The 23,448-nt window shown below is 45.5% G+C and overlaps 1 protein-coding gene across 3 annotated transcripts in view; it reads left to right on the top strand.

Annotated features, from left to right (window-relative positions):
* AP1S3 (adaptor related protein complex 1 sigma 3 subunit) overlaps positions 10,597-23,448 on the top strand; it is a 75,703-nt gene continuing 62,851 nt past the window's right edge. Inside the window, exon 1 of one of the 3 annotated variants that reach the window (XM_021074901.1) lies at positions 10,597-11,025. In XM_021074901.1, coding sequence (XP_020930560.1) covers positions 10,906-11,025 — 120 coding nt within the window. In that variant the 5' untranslated portion in view covers positions 10,597-10,905. Of the gene's footprint in view, positions 11,026-11,339; positions 11,511-23,448 lie in introns of those variants that run through there. The other 2 variants (XM_021074903.1, XM_021074902.1) reach the window with 2 other exon arrangements.

Raw genomic sequence — 23,448 nt, 5'->3', positions numbered from 1 at the left:
CACTAAAAGACCCCCCCACCCCCCAAAAAAAGGATCCAGCACTGCCACAGGTTGCAACTGTGGCTTGTATCTGATCCTTGACCCGGAAACTCCATATGCTGTGGGGTGGCTAGAAACAAAAACAAAAGAAACGGATTCACAGACAGAGAAAACAAAATTATAATTACCAAAGGGGGAGGAGGTGACCAAAGGGGGAGGGGGTGGGGAGGGATAAATTAGGAGGATGGGGTTAGTAGACACAAACTATATATAAAATAGGTAAATAATAAGGTCCTACAGTATAGCACAGGGACTGTATGCAATATTCTGTAATAAACCATAATGGAAAGAATATAAACAAGAATACATGTCTGTATCTAAATCACTTTGCTGTACACCAGAAACTAAAGCAAGGTTGTAAACCAACTATACGTCAACATAAAAAAAGAGTACATTCAACCTATATCAATGGATAATCATATTAAATAAGGCAATACATTTATTTTTTTAAATTATTTTTATTTTTTCCATCATAGCTGGTTTATAGTCTTCTGTCAATTTTCTCCTGTAAGGGCAATACATTTAAAGCCCTGTACTGGAATCTCAGTAACCAGTTAATAAATGTTAGTTATTATTATTTAAAAAAAAAGGGAGTTGCCGTCATGGCTCAGTGGTTAATGAACCCGACTAGTATCCATGAAGACTTGGATTTGATCCCTGGCCTTGTTTCAGTGAGTTAAGGATCCCACGTTGCTGTGGCTGTGGCATAGGCCAGCAGCGACAGCTCCAATTCGACCTCCAGCTTGGGAACCTCCATATGCCTCAGGTGCGGCTCTAAAAAGACAAAAAAGACCAAAGAAAAAAGCCAACATGCAGTTAGATATTACAATAGCATAATATTTAAGGATGGAAATTAGAAGGCAGAGAACCTGATCTCTTTCAACAAAAGGAGGCAAAGTATTCTCTCGCGAATTCCTGAAGGCAGGAGATAGCAAGCTGACGTTTTCTCAGGTGACAACCTCTGCCTTTGCAGATCCAGCAACCACCCCTGTGCATTTATATCACTTACGCTAAAGAACCTTGAGACTGTGTGATCTTCCAAGTCCTGCCTGTGTGTGCAGGTTATTACTCCGCGTATTGCTTGAGTTTCATGGGAAACTTGAGTGTGGCTTGCACGGCTGGGGACAAGCTGGCTGGAGCCACGGAGCTGCCATCCCATTCAGTGCTCTCTATTGCTTTGAAACATGCTTTTAAGATGCACATTTTAATACGCATTGGGAAAGTTGTTTTTGTTCAGTGAGTAGATACGGCAGCTTTTAAATAAAGTTTATAGTAATTAAGTTTGCTATAGCAGTAGTAACAACTGTAATTATTGAGTGCAGACTTTTTTTTTTCCTTCTTTTTCGGCTTCATCCACAGTTCCTGGACCACAGATCAAATCTGGGCTGGAGCTTCAATCTACATACACCACAGCTGCGGCAACCCTGGATCCTTAACTCGTGGTGCTGGGTGGGGGCTTGAACCGACACCTTTACAGAGACAAGCCGTATCATTAACTCACCGTGCCACAGCGGAAGCGCTGAGTGTAGACTTTTTAATTCTGCCAGTGTATTTAGGAGGCAAAAGAATGATTATCTTCACTTTACAGAAGAGGAAATGGAGGCACAGGGAGGTTAAGCATCTTGCCCAAATTCACATGGCAGGAAGGAAGAGAGACCAACCTGCCACTCAGGACGTCTTGCTGCAGGAGCTCCTCTCCTTTAAGACAATTCCAGCACATGACCCTGGGGAGAAGTTAACTCTCCCATCTTACCCACTCCCAACTCACTTGAAGGCTAGGTGATTCTGATTGTTCTCCCGAGTCCTCCTCACTCCCTACCCTGGATTTTGAAATCACTGGCTTTGAGATTCAGTCCCTTTCCCAACATACACATTTATCTAGTGACTCTGTACCATGTTCAGTCTGCACAGGGACACAGGATAACACGGGGACTTTGACCAAATGCTACAAAACCAAAGGCTGTTGCTTACCAGGAACACCAGGGCTAAGGATCCTCTGTTTTGTTGTTGTTGTTTGTTTGTTTGTTGCGTTTTAGGGCCACACCTGCAGCCTATGGAAGTTCCCAAGCTAGGGGTCTAATCGGAGCTTTAGCTGCTGGCCTACGCCACAGCCACAGCAACTCAGGATCCGAGCTGCGTCTGCAACATACACCACAGCTCACCAAGCTGGATCCCCAACCCACTGAGGGAGGCCAGGGATCAAACCTGTGTCCTCATGGATACCAGTCAGGTTCCTTACCACTGAGCCACAACGGGAACTTTCAGGGATGCTCTGGTTGATGGGAAATTTAAATATTGGTTTATTCTATAGGAGACTGGCAATGTATGCTACCAACATGGCATTAAGCTTCAGAACAGACTGAAGACTCCTTTTACCCAGCTATAAATCTGGCCCCAGGAATTCCCGTCGTGATGCAGTGGTTAATGAATCCGACTAGGAACCATGAGGTTGCGGGTTTGACCCCTGCCCTTGCTCTGTGGGTTAAGGATCTGGCGTTGCTGTGAGCTGTGGTGTAGGTCGCAGATGTGGCTCAGATCCTGGGTTGCTGTGGCTCTGGTGTAGGCTGGCAGCTACAGCTCCAATTAGACCCCTAGCCTAGGAACCTCCATATGCCGTGGGAGTGGCCCTAGAAAAGGCAAAAAGACAAAAAGACAAAAAAAAAAAAAAAAATCTGGCCCCAAACATCTTATCCATGTCTTGGGCAACTTGTCAACATCACCACTGGATTGGGTGAGTGGCCACAAGAATTTCCTGGAGTGTGGTAGTTGGTTGAGTGTTTAGAATTCCAAAGTAGGGTGGAAATACGTAGGGAGCAAATGCTGGCGGAAGTCAGACAAAAGCGCAGTGGGGGAGTTCCATCATGGCTCAGCAGAAATGAATCCAACTAGTATCCATGAAGACGGAGGTTCCATCTCTGGCCTTGCTCAGTGGGATAAGGATCTGGTGTGGCCGTGAGCTGTGGTGTTGGTTGCAAATGCAGCTCGCATCCCAAGTTGCCGTGGCTGTGGTATAGGCTGGCAGCTGCAGCTCTGATTCGACTCCTAGTCTGGGAACTTCCACAGGCCGCACGTGTGGCCCTAAAAAGCCAAAAAAAAAAAAAAAAATAAGCACAGTGCAGCAGTCAGGAAGGATGCCAATTCTTTGAAACCAAGGCCCAGTCTGGGGAAGGCAGGTCTGGGAACATGCTTGGAGGATCAAATCCAAGGCCAGCTCTCACACATGAAAGGCTCTCGAGTTTACTTGGCACCCATTCCGTTGACATATTCTGCATTTTCAGTGGTGATGGTAACTGCCACCCGATATCAAGGTGTATGTGTGTTCCGTTTTCTTTTCTCCTTTGGGTAGCAGTGATAACCATCAGCCTGCTTTGGTGAAGTAGCTTGTATTTGACCAGATTAACAAAGCAAGAAACCCAGAAACTATTACTCCCATTCCATTGATTTTGAGTTAGACTTTAACCAAATCACCACGATGATTAGAAAGAATGAACTTGCTCACTTCCTGACAAGACTTGTTTGATGACATCAGTAAATCTTACTTATTTGCAAATTCCAGAGATTACCGTGCAGATTTCAATAGCCATCAGGAAGCATTTTGCATCATCACACACACACACTAATATACACTCGATATCTTTTTTCTTTTCTGAAAACAATCTGGCATTTACAGGGTGATGAAGTAACATTTGAATAGTATTAATTAGTATACATGCCATTTGGTGAGAGACCATTAAACCTCTAAGGGAGAGATGCAGGTAACTGCAGGGATATCTGTCTCATTCTTTAATAATAATTTCACATTCTCAGGGATGTGTGATGTCTGCTCAAGGTCTTTAGCATGTCAGGAAGAGATGGGAGACCAGCCCACTCTTGGTCATATGCAGGTAGCTATGTTTTGAAAGCCAATCTGTGGTCCCCAAAGAGGGAGGGGCCTACTCAAAGCATCCCCCACTGAGAACTTGTAGGGGTGACTTGCTGGGTTCCCACCTTTCTCAGGGATCTGTCCTGATTCCACCACAGCTCTGGCTCTGGGGTTCACACCCCTCTTTCCATAAATCCCTTCTGCATGAGAATCATGTTGGAAACATGCTTATATAGAAATGGAAACAACTTGAGAGTTTGTGTACTGCCTCTCCTGGTGATTGATTTCAGGAATCCATAAAACCATAACCCAAAGAAACTGAATTCCTTGTGGAATTTTTATCTTCATCTGGGATGCGTATGTGTGTGTGTGTGTGTGTGTGTACGCTCATGTCAGTGAATTATGTCACATACACACACTGAATTTCTTGGCCAGTTTACTAGATTCATTCTCAAATTTCACAAGGTCCATTGAACGTCCCACTTGACTGGGCATCCAGTTGTTTCAAGAGCTCCTCTGGCATCGTGTCCTTATGCCCGTCGGCCAAATACCTTCTCGAGTTAATCTCCTTCAAGCACAGCTTTGTTCCAGCCACACACTCACCCTCTCCTCTGTCCCCCCTCCCTCCATTCTCACTCTGGCTTAAAAACCTTCAATAGATCCTCATTGTCTAAAAGGAAAACAGGTATTATTTGACTGACATTAGTGCCCTTCAAAAACTGGTCCAAACCCACACTAGAAGCTTGGAAACACTCACTATCCTAACTCACGCCATATCTCAGCTAAACCAGGGAGAGTGTGAAGGTGAGAGAGGTGCAAACCCTGGGTCTGGGTAGTCCAGTGCTCAGAGGATTGGAAAAAGGGGATTGAGCAAAGGCAAAAGGATGGTTCCAGGGAAGCCTTTGGAGCTTGGAAAGGGTGGTGTCCTGGCTGCCAGGTAAACTGTTTCCTGGAGGAAGTTGTATACAGTTTGGGCAAATGTTGCTGATGGATGGATGGAGAGGACGACTGAGCGCTCCCCACTGGGTTGAGCAACACGAGCTCATTGGTGACCTGATAAAAGCAGCATGGCGGGGGCTGGAGCCTAATGGGAGTAGGTTCAAAAGCCTGTGGGATGAGTGGATACAGACAGGGAGTAACGGCGAACTGTTTGAGACATTACTATAAAAGGGAGAAGAGAGAAGTTCCCTGGTGGCCTAGTGGTTAAAGGATCCAGCATAGTCAGTGCTGCAGCACGGGTTTGATTCTTGGCCTGGGAAATTCTGCCTGCTGAATTAACATTAAAAAAATAAACCATTAAAAATAAACATTAACAAAATAAACATTAAAAGAAAAAAGAGAAGAGGTATAGGTTGGCAGCCAGAAAATAAACATTAACAAAATAAACATTAAAAGAAAAGAGAGAAGAGGTATAGGTTGGCAGCCAGAAAATAAACATTAACAAAATAAACATTAAAAAAGAGAGAGAAGAGGTATAGGTTGGCAGCTAGAAGGTTGGCCAAAGGAAATTTTGTCTTGTTTTTAAAAGATGGAGGGTCTCACTGCATATTTAAGGATGTTGCTGTAGAAAGGGAGGAAGTGCGGATGAAGGAAAGAAAGTGGCCATTCCAGAATGAGATCCTTGCCTCTGCGAGGGGCGAGGTGGGGTACCTGTGCCCCAATAGAGGGGTCCTGACAGGCCATGCATGGTGGTAGCGGGTGGGAAGTGAGAGAGAACTCGGGAAGGCTGCACACGGGTGTGTTAAGGGTGAAAGAGGTTGTCTTTTGGTTGCTCCTATTCGCTCAGTGAATGAAAAGCTCAGCGCTCAGGTCTGAGGAGGGAAGAGAAGGTGTTTAACAGGCCTCAGCAGAGGGGAGCAAGTTGGCTGGGGGAATGTGGTGAGCCCCTCCCACCCCACCCCCTGTGGCCCTAAAGGTTATTTATTTATATATTTATTGTTATTTTTTTTTCCTTTTGTGATCCCACTTGCAGCATATGGAAGTTCTCAGGCTTGGCGTTGAATCCGAGCAGCTGCTGCCAGCCTATACCACAGCCACAGCCACACCAGATCCAAGTCTTGTCTGCTACTCCCGTTGCACTTAACCCACTGAGCCAGGACAGGGATGGAACTTGCATCTTCACGGACACTAATGTTGGGTTCTTAACCTGCTGAACCACAACAGGAACTCCCTAAAGGCTGTTTCCATTTGTGAGCAGGAACTTAAAGTGAGACTGGTCAGCCTACTTGTGAGTCTTCTCCAGGTAATTCAGCTGGAACTTTGTTTATAAGGAAATTTATTTATTTATTTATTTATTTATTCATTTTGGCTATGCCCATGGCAGTTCCCAGGCCAGGGATCCAACCTGAGTCACAGCAGTTACTCAGGCTCTAGCAGTGACAATACTGAATCCTTAACCTCTGGGCCTACAGGGAACTCCTGAAATTTATTCTTCGTTCAAGAGTTACATGGGTTGTTTGTTACTGGTAGGGTTGTTTGTTACTGGTAGGAATGTGGATCAGTGTAATTTGTACAATACTTTATTTTTTTGTTTTTTTTAGGGCCACACCTGTGGCCTATGTAAGTTCCCAGGCTAGGGTCAAATAGGGGCTGTAGCTGCCAGCTTTATACCACAGCCACAGCAATGTTGGGATCCGAGCTGCATCTGTGACCTACACCACAGCTCACAGCAATGCTGAATCCTTAACCCACTGACTGAGGCCAGGGATCGAACCCAAGTCCTGATGGATATACTAGTCAGGTTTGTTACCACTGAGCCATGATGGGAATTCCCTGGTACAATCTTCCTTGCACCAGTAATTTGAACTTTATGAATTTATCCTGATGTAACCAGAAGCTGGGAGAAAAATTTTATGTGCAAGATTTCCATTGTAATATTCATAAAATAACAAGTGAAAATAATCTCAGTATTTTGTCATAAGGACTTAGATTCCTAGAATTTCATTATATATCAGTATAAGGGAATAGAATAGGAATAGACCAAGAATGGACTCTTTATATGTTCTTTAAGTATTGTGGTTTTTTGGGAGTTCCCATCGTGCTGCAGTGGAAACGAATCCAACTAGGAACCGTGAGGTTGTGGATTCAATCCCTGTCCCTGCTCAGTGGGTTAAGGATCTGGCATTGCCGTGAGCTGTGGTATTGGTCGCAGATGCAGCTCAGATCTGGCGTTGCTGTGGCTGTGGTGTAGGCCGGCGGCTATAGCTCTGATTAGACCCCTAGGCTGGGAACTTCCATATGCTATGGGTGTGGCCCTAAAAAGACAAAAAAAAAAAAAAAAAAAAAAAAGTACTGTGGTTTTTTTAACTAGAAATTAATATTGAGAGATTCTCACAAAAATGCATTGAGTAAAAAAAAAAAAAAAAAAAAAATCCAACGGAATATCCTTGTGGAAGTCACAGTATCACCCGTCACTTGTTCCTTAGACTCCCTGCATCCCCTCCTGTCTGCCACCTTTTCTGTTCACACCACAGCAAATGGGACTGTTAATAAATACCTTTAAGACAAATTTTGACACTTCTCTTCTTGTAAGTCTTAAATGGCTTCTCATTTCTTGATCTCATGTTCTGAATCCTTAATCCAACCTCCTGCACTCAAGCTTTTTGCTCCACTATTTTATAGCTACATCTGCCCCAGGCCCCTGAACTTGAGCGTGCTGTTTCTCACCTTCAGTTGCTTTCTTCACCTCCCTCCTGCTCCAGGCCAGTTTAACTCCTACTAATTCCTCAGGTCTCACCTTATACCTCCCACCCTCAGGGAAACTTTATACTGTGACGCATCTTAATCACCCACACTGTGACAACCCAAACTACTTCAGGTAGTCACAAAATCCAGGGTTCATTTCCAGCTTGATCTGGGACTTAAAAACTTTCACCAGGACCTGATTATCTCCTTGTCTCTTGGCCCCATTTCTTTGGTGTTGGCTCCGAACAGAAGCTCATCCTTTGTGGTGCTAAGGTGGCTGCAGTGGCTCCAGCTTCCTCTTTCACCTTCTAACCTAGTAGGAAGAGTGGATGTACTTCTCCAAGAGGATGCCAAAAAACGTCCCAGAATTTAGTCCGGTTGGCTTAGGTTACTTGACTCCAAGCTTATGCCGATTTTAGAACCAATCATTGTCGCTGAAATGCATTGAAAACAGTTCTCTGAGCTCTCTGGTTGCTGTCAGGCCACGTGCTACTCCTAAGGCTAAGAGTTACGTGTGCGTTGGGTCCCCACACCCAAACTGGGATTTCTGGAAGCAGGAGGAATGGTTCCTGGGGAGGCAAACAACAAATGTCTGCCAGGATTTTCGTAGAGGTGGAATTGGAGCTGCAGCTGCTGGCCTACATCACATTCACGGCAACACCAGATCCTTAACCCACTAAGCAGGGCTGGGGATTGAACCCTCATCCTCATGGATACTAGTTGGACTTGTTATTGCGAGCCACAACAGGAAATCCAAGGAAATTTTTTTACTACATGTTAACATAGCACTTTCTCCTTCCGTTTAATAGCATTTGTGAAAATTATACATTTATGTGTTATTTTAAAAAAGACATTTGTTTTCCCTATAACACAGTACATTCAACTTGAGAGGGACCATGTCTTTTTTTTTTTTTTCCCACTGTTCTGTGTCCAGTAGTCAGCACAGTTCTTGGCACAAAGCAGATGCTCCATTAACATGTGTTCCATAACCATGTTTGCAAAAACCAACCAACAAAACCCAATCAGTTAAGTATAAAACAGGACATGTGGTAGGATTCCAATTTTTGTTTTAAAAACGAAATCTCTTTCTCTCTTCTGTGTCTGCAGAATACAAATCTAAAAGGAAATACACTACATACAATAAGGTAAAATTTAAAGTGGGGCTTTAAGAGACCACTTTTCTGTATTTTCCAAATCTACAATGAACCTATAATATTTTTTTAACTGAAAATTTTCTGAAAATATTCTTTAGAAATTTATTGGATAAGGTTCTTTTATTTGGAATAAAAATGTCCAGTTTTCAAAGGAAAAGGAGTTTTCTAAGAACATAAGGCCTCCGACCACAAGTTTCCCCATGACGAGGTGAATTCCTGAACGCTGCAGAAGAGATTACTGGAGATGTTGATTACTTAAGACATGAACAGCAAGGCATTCAAGAACAGCGGGGTCAGGCTTCAATCAAACGTGTGCTGCCCTGGAGGAAGGGTAAGAGCTGGTTTTGAAGCTGGTGTCTCCTTTGCTTCTTTTATTTTTTTTTTAAAACTTGTAGCTTGACTCTTCTCAATTTCTAGAAAGCTGATATTTTGGTTTAGACTATCATCATTTTTGCTTTATCATCATGTTCTGTTTGTAACTCCAACCCTCCCTCTCCCCCCGCTTGGACTCCATGGTGGCTTTTTCTGTATTCGCGGTATCTTCCGTTACTACACAGTTATGGAGTGATTTGAGAAGTGAAACTCAAATCAAGTTGACACAACACCAGGGCTTTGTGTTGCGAGTAGATGTCCACGCCCAGAATCACACACATCAGCTCAGAGATGGCTTTGATCTGAACCATGTCACATACCACACCAGGCTCCCTGACTTAGGCTTATGACAGCAGATTTGCAAACCAAAGGCCCCTTCAGGATTGGACCATCTTCCCAGTGGAGCATTTTGATTTACAGGGCCCCTGGGTCCTAGAGTTCTCTTGACAGATGCCACCACCCCAGGTGGAAGCTATCAGGAGGTTGTTAGGTTTGCCGAGGGAGGATCGCTCAAGGCCAAGTTAGCAGAACAAAGGGGATTTATTAAGGCATCAGAGGAGCACAGGCTGAGCTCAAAATAGCACCAGCTCTGACCATAAAGAGATGTGGATATTTTCCGCAGGCCACTGTTTCTTGCTGCCCAACTTGAACCTCCACATTCCGGGAGAGGGTGTCCACAGCAGGTCTCCAGGGTGAACAGCCACCTCTGAGGGTTGGGGGGGGGGTCCTGTCCGATCCCCCTGGGAACCTATCAAAGGCCTGCGGCATTGAAAAATCCAGGACCAGGAGGCACTTGAGCTTACTGAGAATTTGCAGGACGAAGGCTGCAGTTGTCTTGGGGGCTTTTAGTGCACAGGTTGCCTTAAGGCAGGGAAGACCCATTGCCTCCTGCCCACCCTCTGACCTCCTCTAATTTAACTCCAGCCCCAGAGGCCCTCTTTGGGGTCTTTTGAGAAGGATGACTCTTTTTTTTTCCCCCTTCAGAGCACTCACCTCCACATCTCATGTCACCTCCTCAGGGACCAGCCCTCCCTGACGCCCCCGCTAAATAAATGCAGCTTCTGCTGTGCAGGTTCTAGCAACCTGTAGGCATTTTCGTGGTAATCTTCTCACCTACTTAGCACTCGTTACTTTGTAATTATTTATTTTGGTTATTATTCGCTGAGCCACGAGAAACTATAAGCTTCAGAAGAGAGCAGCTTGTTTGTTCCCAGCTGGACCCCTGCGCTCCTTCTGAAGGGCTGGGCACAGAGAAAGCGCTGATGAATGTGGCATCATCGAACGGGTGGATGCCCCCGCCCCCTGCGCCGCGCAGAAGGCACATCCTGAGAAGGACTTTCACCAATTTTGGTTCCAGAAACTCAGGCAAAGTTTCTTAACCTTTTTGGGGTCACACATGTCTTTAGGTAGTTGATAAAACCAACCGACTCTCCCAAACGAACATAAAATGCACTCCAAGCTCTGCTTACAATTTGGGGGTTTGGAAACTCCTAAGGCCCCAGGTGGAAACTCCAATCTTAAGAAAATCCAAGGGGAGGAGTAAGATTAGATACTGGACGCTACAGTTTTAGGAGATACCTCTTAAAACCCGGCCTATCTGAAATGACCCACATCCTTGTACTGCAGCCATATGTGTATTATACATACACGTGAGAAGAAAGAAATCGGAGGCAAGAAATCGCTTCTAATTCTAGCTCCGCCAAAGGCTCCCTCCCTTACGCGGTTTAGGACTACAAAACCAGTGACCCTTCCCGAACGCGTCTCCGGAAATCTCTTCGCTAGGTCTGCTAATGAATGACACACTCGCTCGGCAGAATCAGGAAAGCAGCCCCGCTCCGGTTTCCCCGCGCAGATCTGCTCTGCGGGGTCCACCAACGCCGGGCAGGGCAGGCCAGGTTGCAGAGGCGCGCGCAGGTATATTCGCACCTAAGGCAGCAAGGACAGCGCGGGGCGGGGCCCGATGCGGGCGCCGGGCGGGCGCGGGGCGGGAGGAGGGGGAAGAACGCGAAGCACAGTGGGAGGAGGGAGAAAGGGGGAGGAGGGAGAGAGGGGAGGGGGAGGAGGGAGGAGAGAGTCGGAGAGGGGAGAAGGGGGAGGAGAAAAGGGGAAGATGGAGACAAGGAAGAGGAGAAGGAGGAAGAGGAGAGGAGGAGGGGAAGGAGGGAGGTGGGAGGAGGGAGCGGGTAGGGAGGGAGATGGGAGGGGCAGGAGGGGAGGGAGGGTAGCGGCGCAGGGAGGAGTCTGCAAACTTTCACTTCGAGGGCATTGTGGGAAGCAGCCATGGTCTGAGGCGGGCACCGCACCTGTCAGCCGCGCCGGCTCCAGCGCTCGCTTCTCCTCCTCGCGTCCACCGCGCTCGCCTCTCACCCGCCGGGGATACCGGCGGCCGGGCCACCATGGTGAGTCCGGGTGAGCAGGGCGGTGGCGCCGACCCGGGGCGGGGACAGCCTGTGTGCGCGTTCCCGGGAGGCACCTGCTGCGCCGGGCCGGGCGCGCGGTCGGGTGGGGTAGTAATCCCATCCCGCCCCACCACCCCCCAACCCGTCCCACGGCCGGCGGCACGCCCAGTGGTCCCGGCGTGGCGGCCGGATGGTGCGGATGCGCCCGGGGCACCGTGGACGCCAGGTCGAGACTCTGGGCGCCGCTGCTTCATTCATTCGACGGGTTTGCTGAGCGCTTATTCTGTGCCAGGCACGGTGCCAGGCTCTGGAGGTGTCTCGGGGGACCAAGTGGAGCCCTTGCTTTTAGGGGCTTACCTTCTAGGAGGAGGATGTGGAAGGGGGAGATGAGGAATATATCAGTAAAATTAGGATAAGTTCTGAGAGTAAGTGTTCTGAAGTCTCCAGTGGAACCGTGTGGAGAGATCGAGATGGAACTCTACAGAGGGCATGCAGAGAAGGCCTCTTCCAGAAGGTGACATCTGAGCTATTGGAGATCCTAGGGGAGCAGGGCAGGTAGTGGGAGCAGAGAGAGCAAAGGCCAGAGAGGAGGAACCCCTGCTTGTAGCGAGAAAGATGGGCAGGGGCCAGATGAGGTAGGTCCTTATAAACCAAATTAAGGAGCGTGAATTTTATTCCAACTGAGTGGTGGAGCTTTGAGAGTGTTTTAAGCAAGAGAACTGACTTTATCCCTTCTACGCTTTTGAAAGATCGCTTTGGCTGTTTGTAGAGAGTAGGCTGGGGTATGTGTGAGCGGAGGATGTCAAAGTGGAGACAGGGAGACCAGTTTGCAGTGCTTCTGGTGAGAGATGCTGGTTGCCTGCACTTGCATTGAAGCAGTAGCTTTAGGCGCCTCTTGTTCTTGCTTTCTGTTTAGGGTGGTGTTTTGAGAGTGCAGTGGCCTGAACTGCCCCAGTTCACTTCCCCAGGTGAGCTCACTTCTCCAATTGAGGTGGGACAAAAGTGACCTGCATTCTCAACTTGAGTACCGGCCACAGGCAGGAGCAGGAGGACCATGTGGGTTAAGAAAGTTGATGGACAAGGAGAGCAGTGGAGTGCTGAGCCTCTGAATGGGAAGACCATAGACACTAGTTCCTAGGAAAGGTTTGGCTGCACAGACTGGACTCGCCATTGTTGTTTGTGGAGGATTGCTTGTAAATACAGCGTGATGCAAAAAGGAGGCTGTAAATAATGGAGCAGTTCTCTTGGCTTGCTCAGGTTTCCCAAGGGACAAGGCGACATGTGTGCAGCCCGCCGTATCATTTGCCTAATAGAGGGTGGAATAAGGCCCTGGAGTTTCTGAGTAGCAAAAAACTTCCATCCTGAGAGCCCGTGCAGACTCTATGCTCTGGACAACACCTTCGAGTTTTATTTTTTCTTGCTGGTGTCAAATAATTAGTTGATGAGAAATGTGCCGTGCTTCCCTAACTTCTTTACTAGAACTTACCCACCGGGAAATATTGATGTTACCTACTGAAGGCTTGTGATAACCAAGCAGGACACTCAGCTCTTTACCTTCATGATCTCAGTCAGTCCTTGTAACAAACAACCAAAAGAGGGTATTATGCTCTTTCACTTCGCCTGCTCTGACCTGTCCCAGCAATGTGTCCTTGGATCGCGCCTTGACCTCTCTGTGCCGCTTTGCTCATTTGTGAAATGGAGATTATAATTGTGGTCTGGGTACCCTTAGGAGTCCCCAAGAGTTTTCAGAGGTCCACAAGGTCAAAACTGTTTTCATAATAGCTCAAAGATATTATTTGCCTTTTTTTTTTTTTTTAGGGCTGTACCCATGGCACAGGGAGGTTCCCAGGCTAGGGGTCAAATCGGAGCTGTAGCTGCCAGCGTAAACCACAGCCACAGCAACGTGGGATCTGAGCCACGTCTGCGACCTACATACAGCACAGCTCATGGCAATGCTGGATCCTTAACCCACTGAGTGAGGCCAGGGGTCGAACCTGTGTCCTCATGGATGCTAGTCAGACTCGTTTCTGCTTAACCATGATGGGAACTTTCTTATTTGCCTTTTGCACATTCATTCCTACTTGACTGTATATGGAGTTTTCTCCAGGCTCCTGGGACCTGGGAGGTTGTGACAGATTGAATGCAAAGCAGTTAGGAGAGTACAAATTTGTGGAAATTTGCCAAAATGTAAAACAATGCCATTCTTTTCACTAATTTTCTTTTTTGCTTTGGAAAATATTGTTGCTGTTCATTAAAAAGATGTTTCTGTTAATGTGTAATAGGTTGATTATGATTTTTTTTTTTTCTTTGGTCATGCCCAAGTCATGCAGAAGTTCCCGGGCCAGGGGTTGAACCTGTATAACAGAATTGACCTGAGCAGTTACAGTGACAACGCCAGATCCTTAACCTGCTGAGCTACCAGGGAACTCCAACAGGTTGATTATAATTTTTCAGTGCATTAATAAGTATCTAATTTTTTTCTCTATTTAAATTCCTAATACAGTAAACATCAATACAACCTATATATACAAAAGGTCTTTGAGGTGGAGTTTATATATATATATATATATATAGTTTGTTTTGCTTTTTAAATTTTATGTATTTTTATTATTTGGAGCTGAATTTTTAAGAGTGAGAAGGAGTCACAGACAGGTGAATACAGGTGAAAGTGTGTAGACCAGTTTTGCCCACTGTAGGTGCTCAGTGACTGTCACCTCTTGTCTGTTATTACTGGTGGAGAAGCATAAGTGGCCCTCCCTCTTGCCAGCACCTCTAGGCTCTTTGGAGAGGGCCACTCTGTGACTCCCTGTTGTTCTGCTGCTTTGTTCCTGCCTCTTAAGCTAGGAGAATGGACAATGCTCACAGCCTCCCACTGGGTACCTACACGCAAAAAATGGTCCTTGGTTCCACTGGGCCAGTGATCCTGGTTTCTGGTTCAGAGACTTCATGCACTGCGCATCTTCATTTATATCTGAATAGTACTGTTTGCATCAACTCTGTACTTCTGCACCCCGTCTTTGTTTTAGAAATCTCTCTCTTGAAAACAATACTAAGTCTGTCGTGTTTCAGGGATCCCCATAGTCTCTGAGCTCAGGGTGCTTAAACATTTCACTGGGATGAATTTACCTTTCCATGGTTGGCAATGTTGATGGAAGAAGGAGGATTTTTTTTTTTTTTTGCTTTTTAGGGCTGTACCCATGACGTATGAAGGTTCCCAGGCTAGGGGGTCGAATCGGAGCTGTAAGTGCTGGCCTACGCCACAGCCACAGCAACGAAGGATCTGAGCTGTGTCTGTGACCTGCACCCCAGGTCACGGCAACGTGGGATCCTTAACTCACTGAGCCAGGCCTCAGTGATCGAGTCTGCATCCTCATGGATGCTAGTCAGATTCATTAACCACTGAGCCAGTACAGAAACTCTGAAGGAGTATTTTTAAAATGTGTTCTGGTATTTATTTGTTTATTTTACCTGTAAGAAGATAGCAGTGAGGATTTATAGGGTGAAGTTTGAAAGGCTTTGGGAACACCCTGAATAAAAATGCAAGTGGACTTTGCTTTATGCAGCCCACATGCTTCTGGGAAGTTGAGGTGACTTTTAAAACCACGATGTGAACAAAATAGGGAAATTATCCACTGAAAGAAACTCACAAAGTGACCCATTTTAAATATGAGTAAGCATCGCCTTGTGTTGCAAGTCTAGTTCTCATAATGTATGTTACTTATCTAAACTAAAATGGACTTAGGCTGAAAAAAAAAATCAGGGATTTTTGGATGTGATTTGACATTTGACTTGAGACAGACAGAGACAGATATCTTCCCAAGCTGAACTGCGAGGTTCTTTCTTTCTTTTCTTTTTTTTTTTTTTTTTTGTCTTTTTGCCATTTCTTGGACCACTCCCGCAGCATATGGAGGTTCCCAGGCTAGGGGTCTCATCCGAGCTGTAGCTGCCAGCCTACACCAGAGCCACAGCAACGCGGGATCCGAGCCGCATCTGCGACCTACACCACAGCTCACGGCAACGCCAGATTGTTAACCCACTGAGCAAGGGCAGGGATCGAACCCGCAACCTCATGGTTCCTAGTCGGATTCGTTAACCACTGTGCCATGACGGGAACTCCCGAAGTTCTTTCTTTATCTAAATTCATGTTTGGGGGAGTTCCCGTTGGGGCTCAGTGGTCCCCGATTGGACCCCTGGCCTGGGAACCTCCATATGCTGCGGGAGCGGCCCGAGAAAAGGCAAAATAAAAATAAAAATAAAAATAAAAATAAAAATAAAAATAAAAATAAAAATAAAAATAAATAAATAAATTCATGTTTGGGATGGCAATAGCTTAATTCCAAGTTTCCCAGGTTCATCATAATTTCATTGTATTACAGAGGCAGAGGAAAGGGGAGAGGGAGTTGCTGAAGGTGAGATATCTAACACTGAATCTGGAGATCCTGCTGTGACCCCCTTTCTCCATCCAGTGTAGCCGTTTTATTGTCTGAGGCGTAGGTAAATTGTAATAAGTGTGGAGTTACCGCAGTGGTGGTTTGAATTCCGGTTTGAGGGTGAAGAAGCCTATCACAGCAGCGAGTGTTTTTCTCCTCTGAGGTGTGGACTGGGCTGCTGACCAGCAGTTAAGGATGGAGGGGTTGGGAGTAGGGTTGGGAAATGTCCCTCCGAGGTGTTCAGTTCTCCCAAGAGGGTTCACCCCCTACAGGCCCTTTCTGTGGGTCTCCCAACAACACCAGTGAGATCTGCATTTACCCCTCGCCAGGACTGTACCTTTCCAGTTCTTCCCATCACTGGTTTTTGTGACAGATACTGTCAACAGCTTCCCATTTTTGTGTGATATTTTACTGACAACCGCTGGAAGGAAATGATCAGCCCACAGTGCCTTTGCCACATTGTGTTTTCAATGTCTGTCCTTTTGGGTCCCATGAATTATTTTATCACAGACGAAGACATAAAGATACCCCTCCCTCAACACAAATAAAGGAAGCAGGAGTTCCCATTGTGGCTCAGCAGTAAGGAACCAGACTAGTATCCATAAGGACACGGGTTCGATCCCTGGCCTCACTCAGTGGGTTAAGGATCCCGAGTTGCTGTGAGCTCCGGTGTAAGTCGATGTTGTGGCTTGGATCAGGCATTGCTGTGGCTGTGGTGTAGGCTGGCAGCTACCGCTCCGATTCTACCCCTAGCCTGGGAACCTCCATATGCCTCGGGTGTGGCCCTAAAAAGACAAAACAAATAAATAAGTAAATAAACAAACCTCCTGTAAGAGTCCCCAAAGTTAAGCATTTCTTGATATCTCTAGGAACCTCCTTCAATTTTAATTTGCTGTTACTCTAGAGATTCTCCCAGGGGGCTGAGACTTCACTGGGGTTCCTTCTCTCCTGGGGCCTTCCTTGCCTCCCTTTCTGATATATTGTATTTTTCTCTGATGGGATTATGTGTTTTCCCTGAATTTACTCTAGCCAGTTCCTCAGGAGAGACTCCCTCTCCACCGTTCGAAGCCCCCAGATCCTGTGGATAGGAAAAACATGTATAGGAGTTCCCGTCGTGGTGCAGCAGAAAGGAATCCGACTAGGAACCATGATGTTGTGGGTTCGATCCCTGGCCTTGCTCAGTGGGTTAAGAATCTGGCATTGCTGTCAGCTGTGGTGTAAGTTGCAGACATGGCTCAGATCTGGTGTTGCTGTGGCTGTGGCGTAGGCCAGCAGCTGTAGTCAATTCGACCCCTAGCTTGGGAATCTCCATATGCTGCGGGTGTGGACCTAAAAAGACAAAAGACAAAAAGAAAAGAAAAGAAAAGAAAAGAAGAGTGTATGCAGATATCAGAGGCAAAGGCCTCTAAAGTCCTCTCGGCCGTGCACTGAACTGGCCTGCCATCACCCGACCATTCAATCAAGTCCCAAGGCTGAAAACGTTCCAACAGGTAGAGCTGGCTTCTGAAATAGCTCTCTGTACATAGTTTCTGAAATCTGCCTGGGGAAAAATAATCCAATCACTTTCTAGTCTCTCAGGGCAGTGGGGGGTAGACTTGTATCGCATTCAGTCAAGAGCAAGGGCGTTCAGGATTCCATTGTGAATGTCCTTTTGAATCTTCTCAGAGCACGACTTCTGGGCTGGGAAGAAAGGATGGCTGTGTGGTGCGGTTCTGGGGCCACTGAAATGATACCAGAGCCTTCCTTCTCCACTGGGTCTTTTAGGGAGGAGGAATGAGGGCCTCAGTTTGCAAACTGTGGGGCTTGTGCTCTTTGCATACTCATCCTTGGCGAGGGGGACCTCCAGGGATTAAAAGTGGTCATCCAGATCATTGTAGATTAAAAACACTTTTTTGCAATAAAAAACACTTTTATTTGCGTACAAGATGCAAAATCCACATTACCTTTAAAGACAGAAACCTAAGAAATAGCTTGTTTACGGCTAGTTGCTGAAGGCGAACCCACCAGGTTTCCCAAGACTGCCTGTCATTTCTGCTCTTTGGGTAGAAAAATTTGAGACAGTGTTCTAAGGCAGGTATCAGAAACATTTTCCTGCAAAGGGCCAGATTGTAAATATTTTTTTTTTTTGGTCTTGCCTGAGGCATGTGGAAGTTCCCTGGCCAGGGAATGAACCCGTGCCACAGCAGTGACCCAAGTGGCTGCAGTGACAACACCAGATCCTTTACCAGCTGTGCCACAGAAGAACTCCTGGATTATAGATATTTTAAGCTTCCTAGCCCTGTAGTCTCTGTCACTATTACTCAATCCTTCTATTGTAATGCATAGGCAGCCACAGACAGGATGCAAATGGCTCTGGCTGTGTTTTAATAAAACTTTATTTACCAGAACAGGTGGAGGGCTAGGACTGGCCTGGAGGCTGTAGTTTGCTCTGTAGACCCCTGTTCCAAGGCAACTTCCATTAATTCACTAATGTGTGTATTTGACAAATAAATCAGACACCTGCCCTAAGACAGGCAATATTCTAGGCAGGACTACATAATTTGTGGCGCCCTGTGCAAAATGAAAACGTAGGATTCCCTCATTCAGAATTTATTGAGAATTTTCTAATGATGGCAGCGGAGTGTTAACTCAAGGGTGGTGCCCTTGAACCCGGAGCCCAAGTGTGCATAGAACCCAGCCGGAGATCTAGGCCTCAGGGATTGTGTTGAATAAGCCAGAAGCTCTCCTGTGCTCCTGGAGTCCACATTCTGGGGAGGACATTCTTTAAACTTTCTTAATATGTATTTTGTATCAAGCACTCAGAAGAGGATTATACTGTAAAGCCATTGATTAGTCATCTCATTTTCACTTCATGGAAGTTGTAGATGTTTCCTAGCAGGTGCCATGGGGACCCTAGCAGTCCTGGCCTTGGTGGCTACATCAAGTCCCACCACGCCGTCCCTTTCTGCCCTGAAGTGGTGGGGCCATTCCTCTGGCTGGCTCAGCCTGCCCTCGGTCACTTCTTGAACCAGTTCTGACTGGACAGAGAGTTCAGAGCCATATCCGCCTCCCCCCATGTGCTTTAGATCAGATCCTTAGATTAATGCTTCTGCTGCTGGCATTGCCTTTGTCCCTGTACCCATGGAGCACCGGGCACATGATGCCGTGGCTCCCCTAGTCCCTCCTGGGTCTGCCCTAATTGTCAGGTGTGGTGTAATTTGTCAGCTTAGACCCTGTACCTTATGTCCCCATGTGTGTAAAATAAGGAGATAGATATGCCTACATATAAACAGAAAACTTCTAGAAGGATGTGCTAGAGACAGTGATTATTTCTGGGCCTTCCCAGGGCTCTAAGCATCCAGTGTGATAAAAGGTTCACTTTTTTTTTTTTCTTTTTATGGCCTCGTCCGTGGCATGTGGAAACTCCCAGGCTAAGGGTCACATCAGAGCCGCAGTTGCCGGCCTACACCACAGCCGCAGCAATGCAGGATCCAAGTCGTGTCTGTGACCTACAACACAACTCAGTGCAACGCTGGATCCTTAACCTACTGATTGAGGCTAGGGATCAAACCCCCATCCTCATGGATACTAGTTGGGTTTGTAAAACCCACTGAGCCACAGTGGGAACTCCCAAAAGAGTCACTTTCTTTCTTTCTTTTTCTTTTTTCTTTTTTTTTTTTTGCTTTTTAGGGCCACACCTGAAGCACATGGAAATTCCCAGGCTAGGGGTTGAATCTGAGCTACAGCTCCTGGCTTATGCCGCAGCCACAGCAATGAGGGATCCGAGCTGCATCTCCGACTTACACCACAGCTCATGGCAGTGCCGGATCCTTAACCCACTGAGCGAGGCCAGGGATGGAACCTGCATCCCCATGGATAGTAGTTGGGTTCATTACTGCTGAGCCACAATGGGAACTTCCAAGATTCACTTTTTATTGTATGTTCTATTAGATCCTTCGGTTTTTCTATTTGAATGTAATACCTTTTAAATGATATGAAAAATGACGTTAATATTATATTACTTCTCCAGCGGAACTCTGTTTTGTTTTTCCCTATATTTTGTGACTTCTTAAGCTTGGATGTGTCTGGAATTGGGATGGAAGCAGATATTTCCTGAAAATACACACTCACACAGACACACACATGCGTGTGTACACACTTAGATGTACACACATGCCTATACACACAGGCACTTTCTCTTTTTCTCTCTTTAACTTGGGCTGTTGGCCAGGCTCCCAGGACGCCTGATTGTTCCTCGCTTTTGAAGGAGAATTGAGAGTAGCTGAGGGGGAAAAATGTGATCCATCTTCCTCACTTCAGTGACTCTGAAAACTTATGAGGTAAAATAATATTTCCAGTTGCTTCACGGGATAGAGCCGTTAAAGCACAGAGATGTTTGTTAGATGATCTGGGGCCGGTCTCACTGTGTTGCGGAACATTCTAGTAAGATTGAGAAGTTCTGTCCCTGAGTCAGGAAGGACGTCAAGCCCAGTATCAGATTCAGATTATGACTGACTAGTTCTGCTCAGTTTCAGTGTCTGCTGTCCACCCACAGCTCTCCTTGGCTTCCCTGCAAGACAAAAAAAAAATCAGGGCAGCAACTTTTTGCTATGCAGGTGGAGCTGTCAGAGACCTGAAAAAAATGTCTTGTTTCTTGTAAGAGACGTGTCAGAGTTTCATCAGGTGGCAGGACGTGCTGTTGGAGGAGACATCTCTGCGGCGTAAGTGTTGAGCCACACGTTCCCTGTGGAAGTGACATACCTACAGCATTTCAGGAAGCCTTCTTCCCATGCTTACTTCTGAAGACAGGTGTGGGGTATGGGTGTATCCTGGCAGGTGGAGAATGCGGTGAGGCAGACAGCCCCGGGCCCTTGCGTGCAGGCTCCGTGATTTGGGACGCTCTGCTCTCTGCTCTTGTCACCGGGGCCCCTTCCTGAGTTTCCTTGAAGGTTGAATGAGCTAATCTACTTTGACCCTTAGCTTGGGACCTGGCCCCTGGCAGGTGTTGCATAAACATCAGCCAGGCCAGTTTTAAGGGAAATAGGAAAAGTGGAATGAAAAACTGAAAAGTAGTTCTAAAGTTTTGTTTTTTAAGGGAGAAATTTATTTGAACAGATGAAATAAAGAAATAAAATAGCACATGCTGCCGAGATTGGGGAGGTGGGAGAAGATAAGGGTTATTGTAATATCCCAGTGTTTTGGAATGTGATTGCAAATTCAGTGTATGTATAGAGGGTTTTCCTTTTATTTCCTAAACAATGGCTTGCCTTTAGTTTCTTCATGAGAAGTTAAGTCCTTAATTCTGAGTGCCTTGGTTAGTTGCCCTACCTTTCTAAGTCTGTCTGGCTTCATGATATAGACACTTGAAGAATTCATATATCTGGAGAAAACCAAAATTCCAAAAGATACATGCACCCCAATGTGCATTGCAGCTCTATTTACAATAGCCAAGACATGGAAGAAACTTAAATCTTAACTGTCCATCGACAGATGAATGGATAAAGAAGATATATATATATGTGTGTGTATATATATATAACATATGTATTTCTCACACATAAACACAACTATACCTATATACATATATACTATACAATGGACTATTCATTACTCAGCCATAAGAAGAATGAAATAATGTCATTTGCAATAACATGGATGGAGCTAGAGACTCTCATACTGAGTAAAGTAAGCCGGACGAAGACAAATGATATCATTTACATGTGGAATCTGGAAAAAAAAAGATACAAGACAGAAGTAGACCTACAGACATAGAAAACAAATTTATGGTTACCAAAGGGGAAAGGTTAGGATAAGGATGGACTGGGAGTTTGGGATTAATATATACACACTACTATATATAAAGTAGATTACCAACAAAGACCTACTGTATAGCACAGGGAACTATAGTCAATATTTTTTAATAACCTGAAATGGAAAAGACTCTGAAAAAGAATTGACATATGTATATGTATAACGGAATCACTTTGCTGTATACCTGAAACTAATACAAGGTTGTTAATCAACTGTACTTAAATTAAAAAATAATTCAGAAGATCTAGTCTGTGTTGACAATCTTTGCAAAAAAATACAGGAAAAGAAGAAACCTAACTATATAACAAGGCAGGTCTCAGATTAAACGTGAATTTTGAAACAGGGTATGAGGAACTCCTTTGTGGCCATGGGTTAAGGATCTGGTGTTGTCACTGCAGTGGCTCAGGTTGCTGCTTTGGCACGGGTTGGATCCCACATGCCACGGGCATGGCCAAGAAAAAAAAAAAAAAAAAAAATATATATATATATATATATATATAGTGGATGTGCCATCTCCTATATCTTTCTTTTTTGGGGGCGGTGGTGTTGGGGGCAGGGCAGCGGGGTTGGGGGGATGGGGTGGGTAGACCGCCCCCATGGCTTGCAGGAGTTCCTGGGCCAGGGATCCAGCCCACACCACAGCAGTGACCCAATTGCTATAGTAACAACGCCTGATCCTTAAATTGCTGTATCACAAGGGAACTCCCATCTCTTGCCTCGTAAATTTTCTTCACAACTGTAGGCTTGGTTGTCAAGGTATAAAGGCCCTGGGGACAGACTTGTAATGAGTTTTGGGTAGGCTGCAGTAGGAGGAAAAAGGAAGGTTCTTAATAAACGTTTAAGTGGTCATTACCATTCAGGGTGCTGAGTTTAGCACAGAAATCATAGCCTCCTGAACAAAATTATTCCTGACCACAAAAATTCACATTAAGAAAGATCAAATAAGCACAACTATGAAATATGAATAGAGTCCCAAGTGGTTAATGTTTCATTCAACTTCAAAGTCATATTGAAAATTGCTTGAAAATTCAGCTCCCTATTTCTAGAATCCTTTTCCTCCTGGAATGATTTGAAACAGAATCAAATGCTACTCTGCCTCTGAAAAGACTCCAGGAGAGGGAGTTCCCATTGTAGCTTAGTGTGTTAAGAACCCAACTAGTGTCAGTGAGAATGCAGTTCAATCCTTGGCCTCGCTCAATGGGTTAAGGATCTGGCATTGAGATGCGGTGTAGATCACAGAAGAGGCTCGGATCTAGTGTGGCTGTGGGGTAGGCCGGCAGCTGCAGCTCTGATTCGACCCCTAGCCTGTGAACTTCCACATGCCGCAGGTGCAGCCCTAAAAAACAAGACCCCACAAACAAGCAAACAAAAACTCTAATTAGGGACATACTGACAAAAGTAAACCACCCACAGATACTGTTGATATACCCTAAGTTGATTATTCCATCCAGAGGAAAGGATAAATGGAGAAATAATATGTGAATCCCTTTTTGTTTTTTTTTTTTTTAATTTGTTAATCCTGTATTCTTGTTTGTTATTGTTTTTTTTTCCCGCGGAAAAAATAACATGATATTCTCATTAATTAAATGTATATTACTGGTGCCATACTTTTTCTTTTCTTTTTATTAAATACAGTTGATTTACAGTGTTGTGTCATTTCTGCAGTATAGCATAGTGACCCAGTCATACATATATATATATATATGTGTACACACTCT

Source organism: Sus scrofa, chromosome 15 (assembly GCF_000003025.6).
Source record: "Sus scrofa isolate TJ Tabasco breed Duroc chromosome 15, Sscrofa11.1, whole genome shotgun sequence".
NCBI lineage: Eukaryota > Metazoa > Chordata > Mammalia > Artiodactyla > Suidae > Sus > Sus scrofa.
This window is presented reverse-complemented; position numbering and strand designations above follow the sequence as displayed.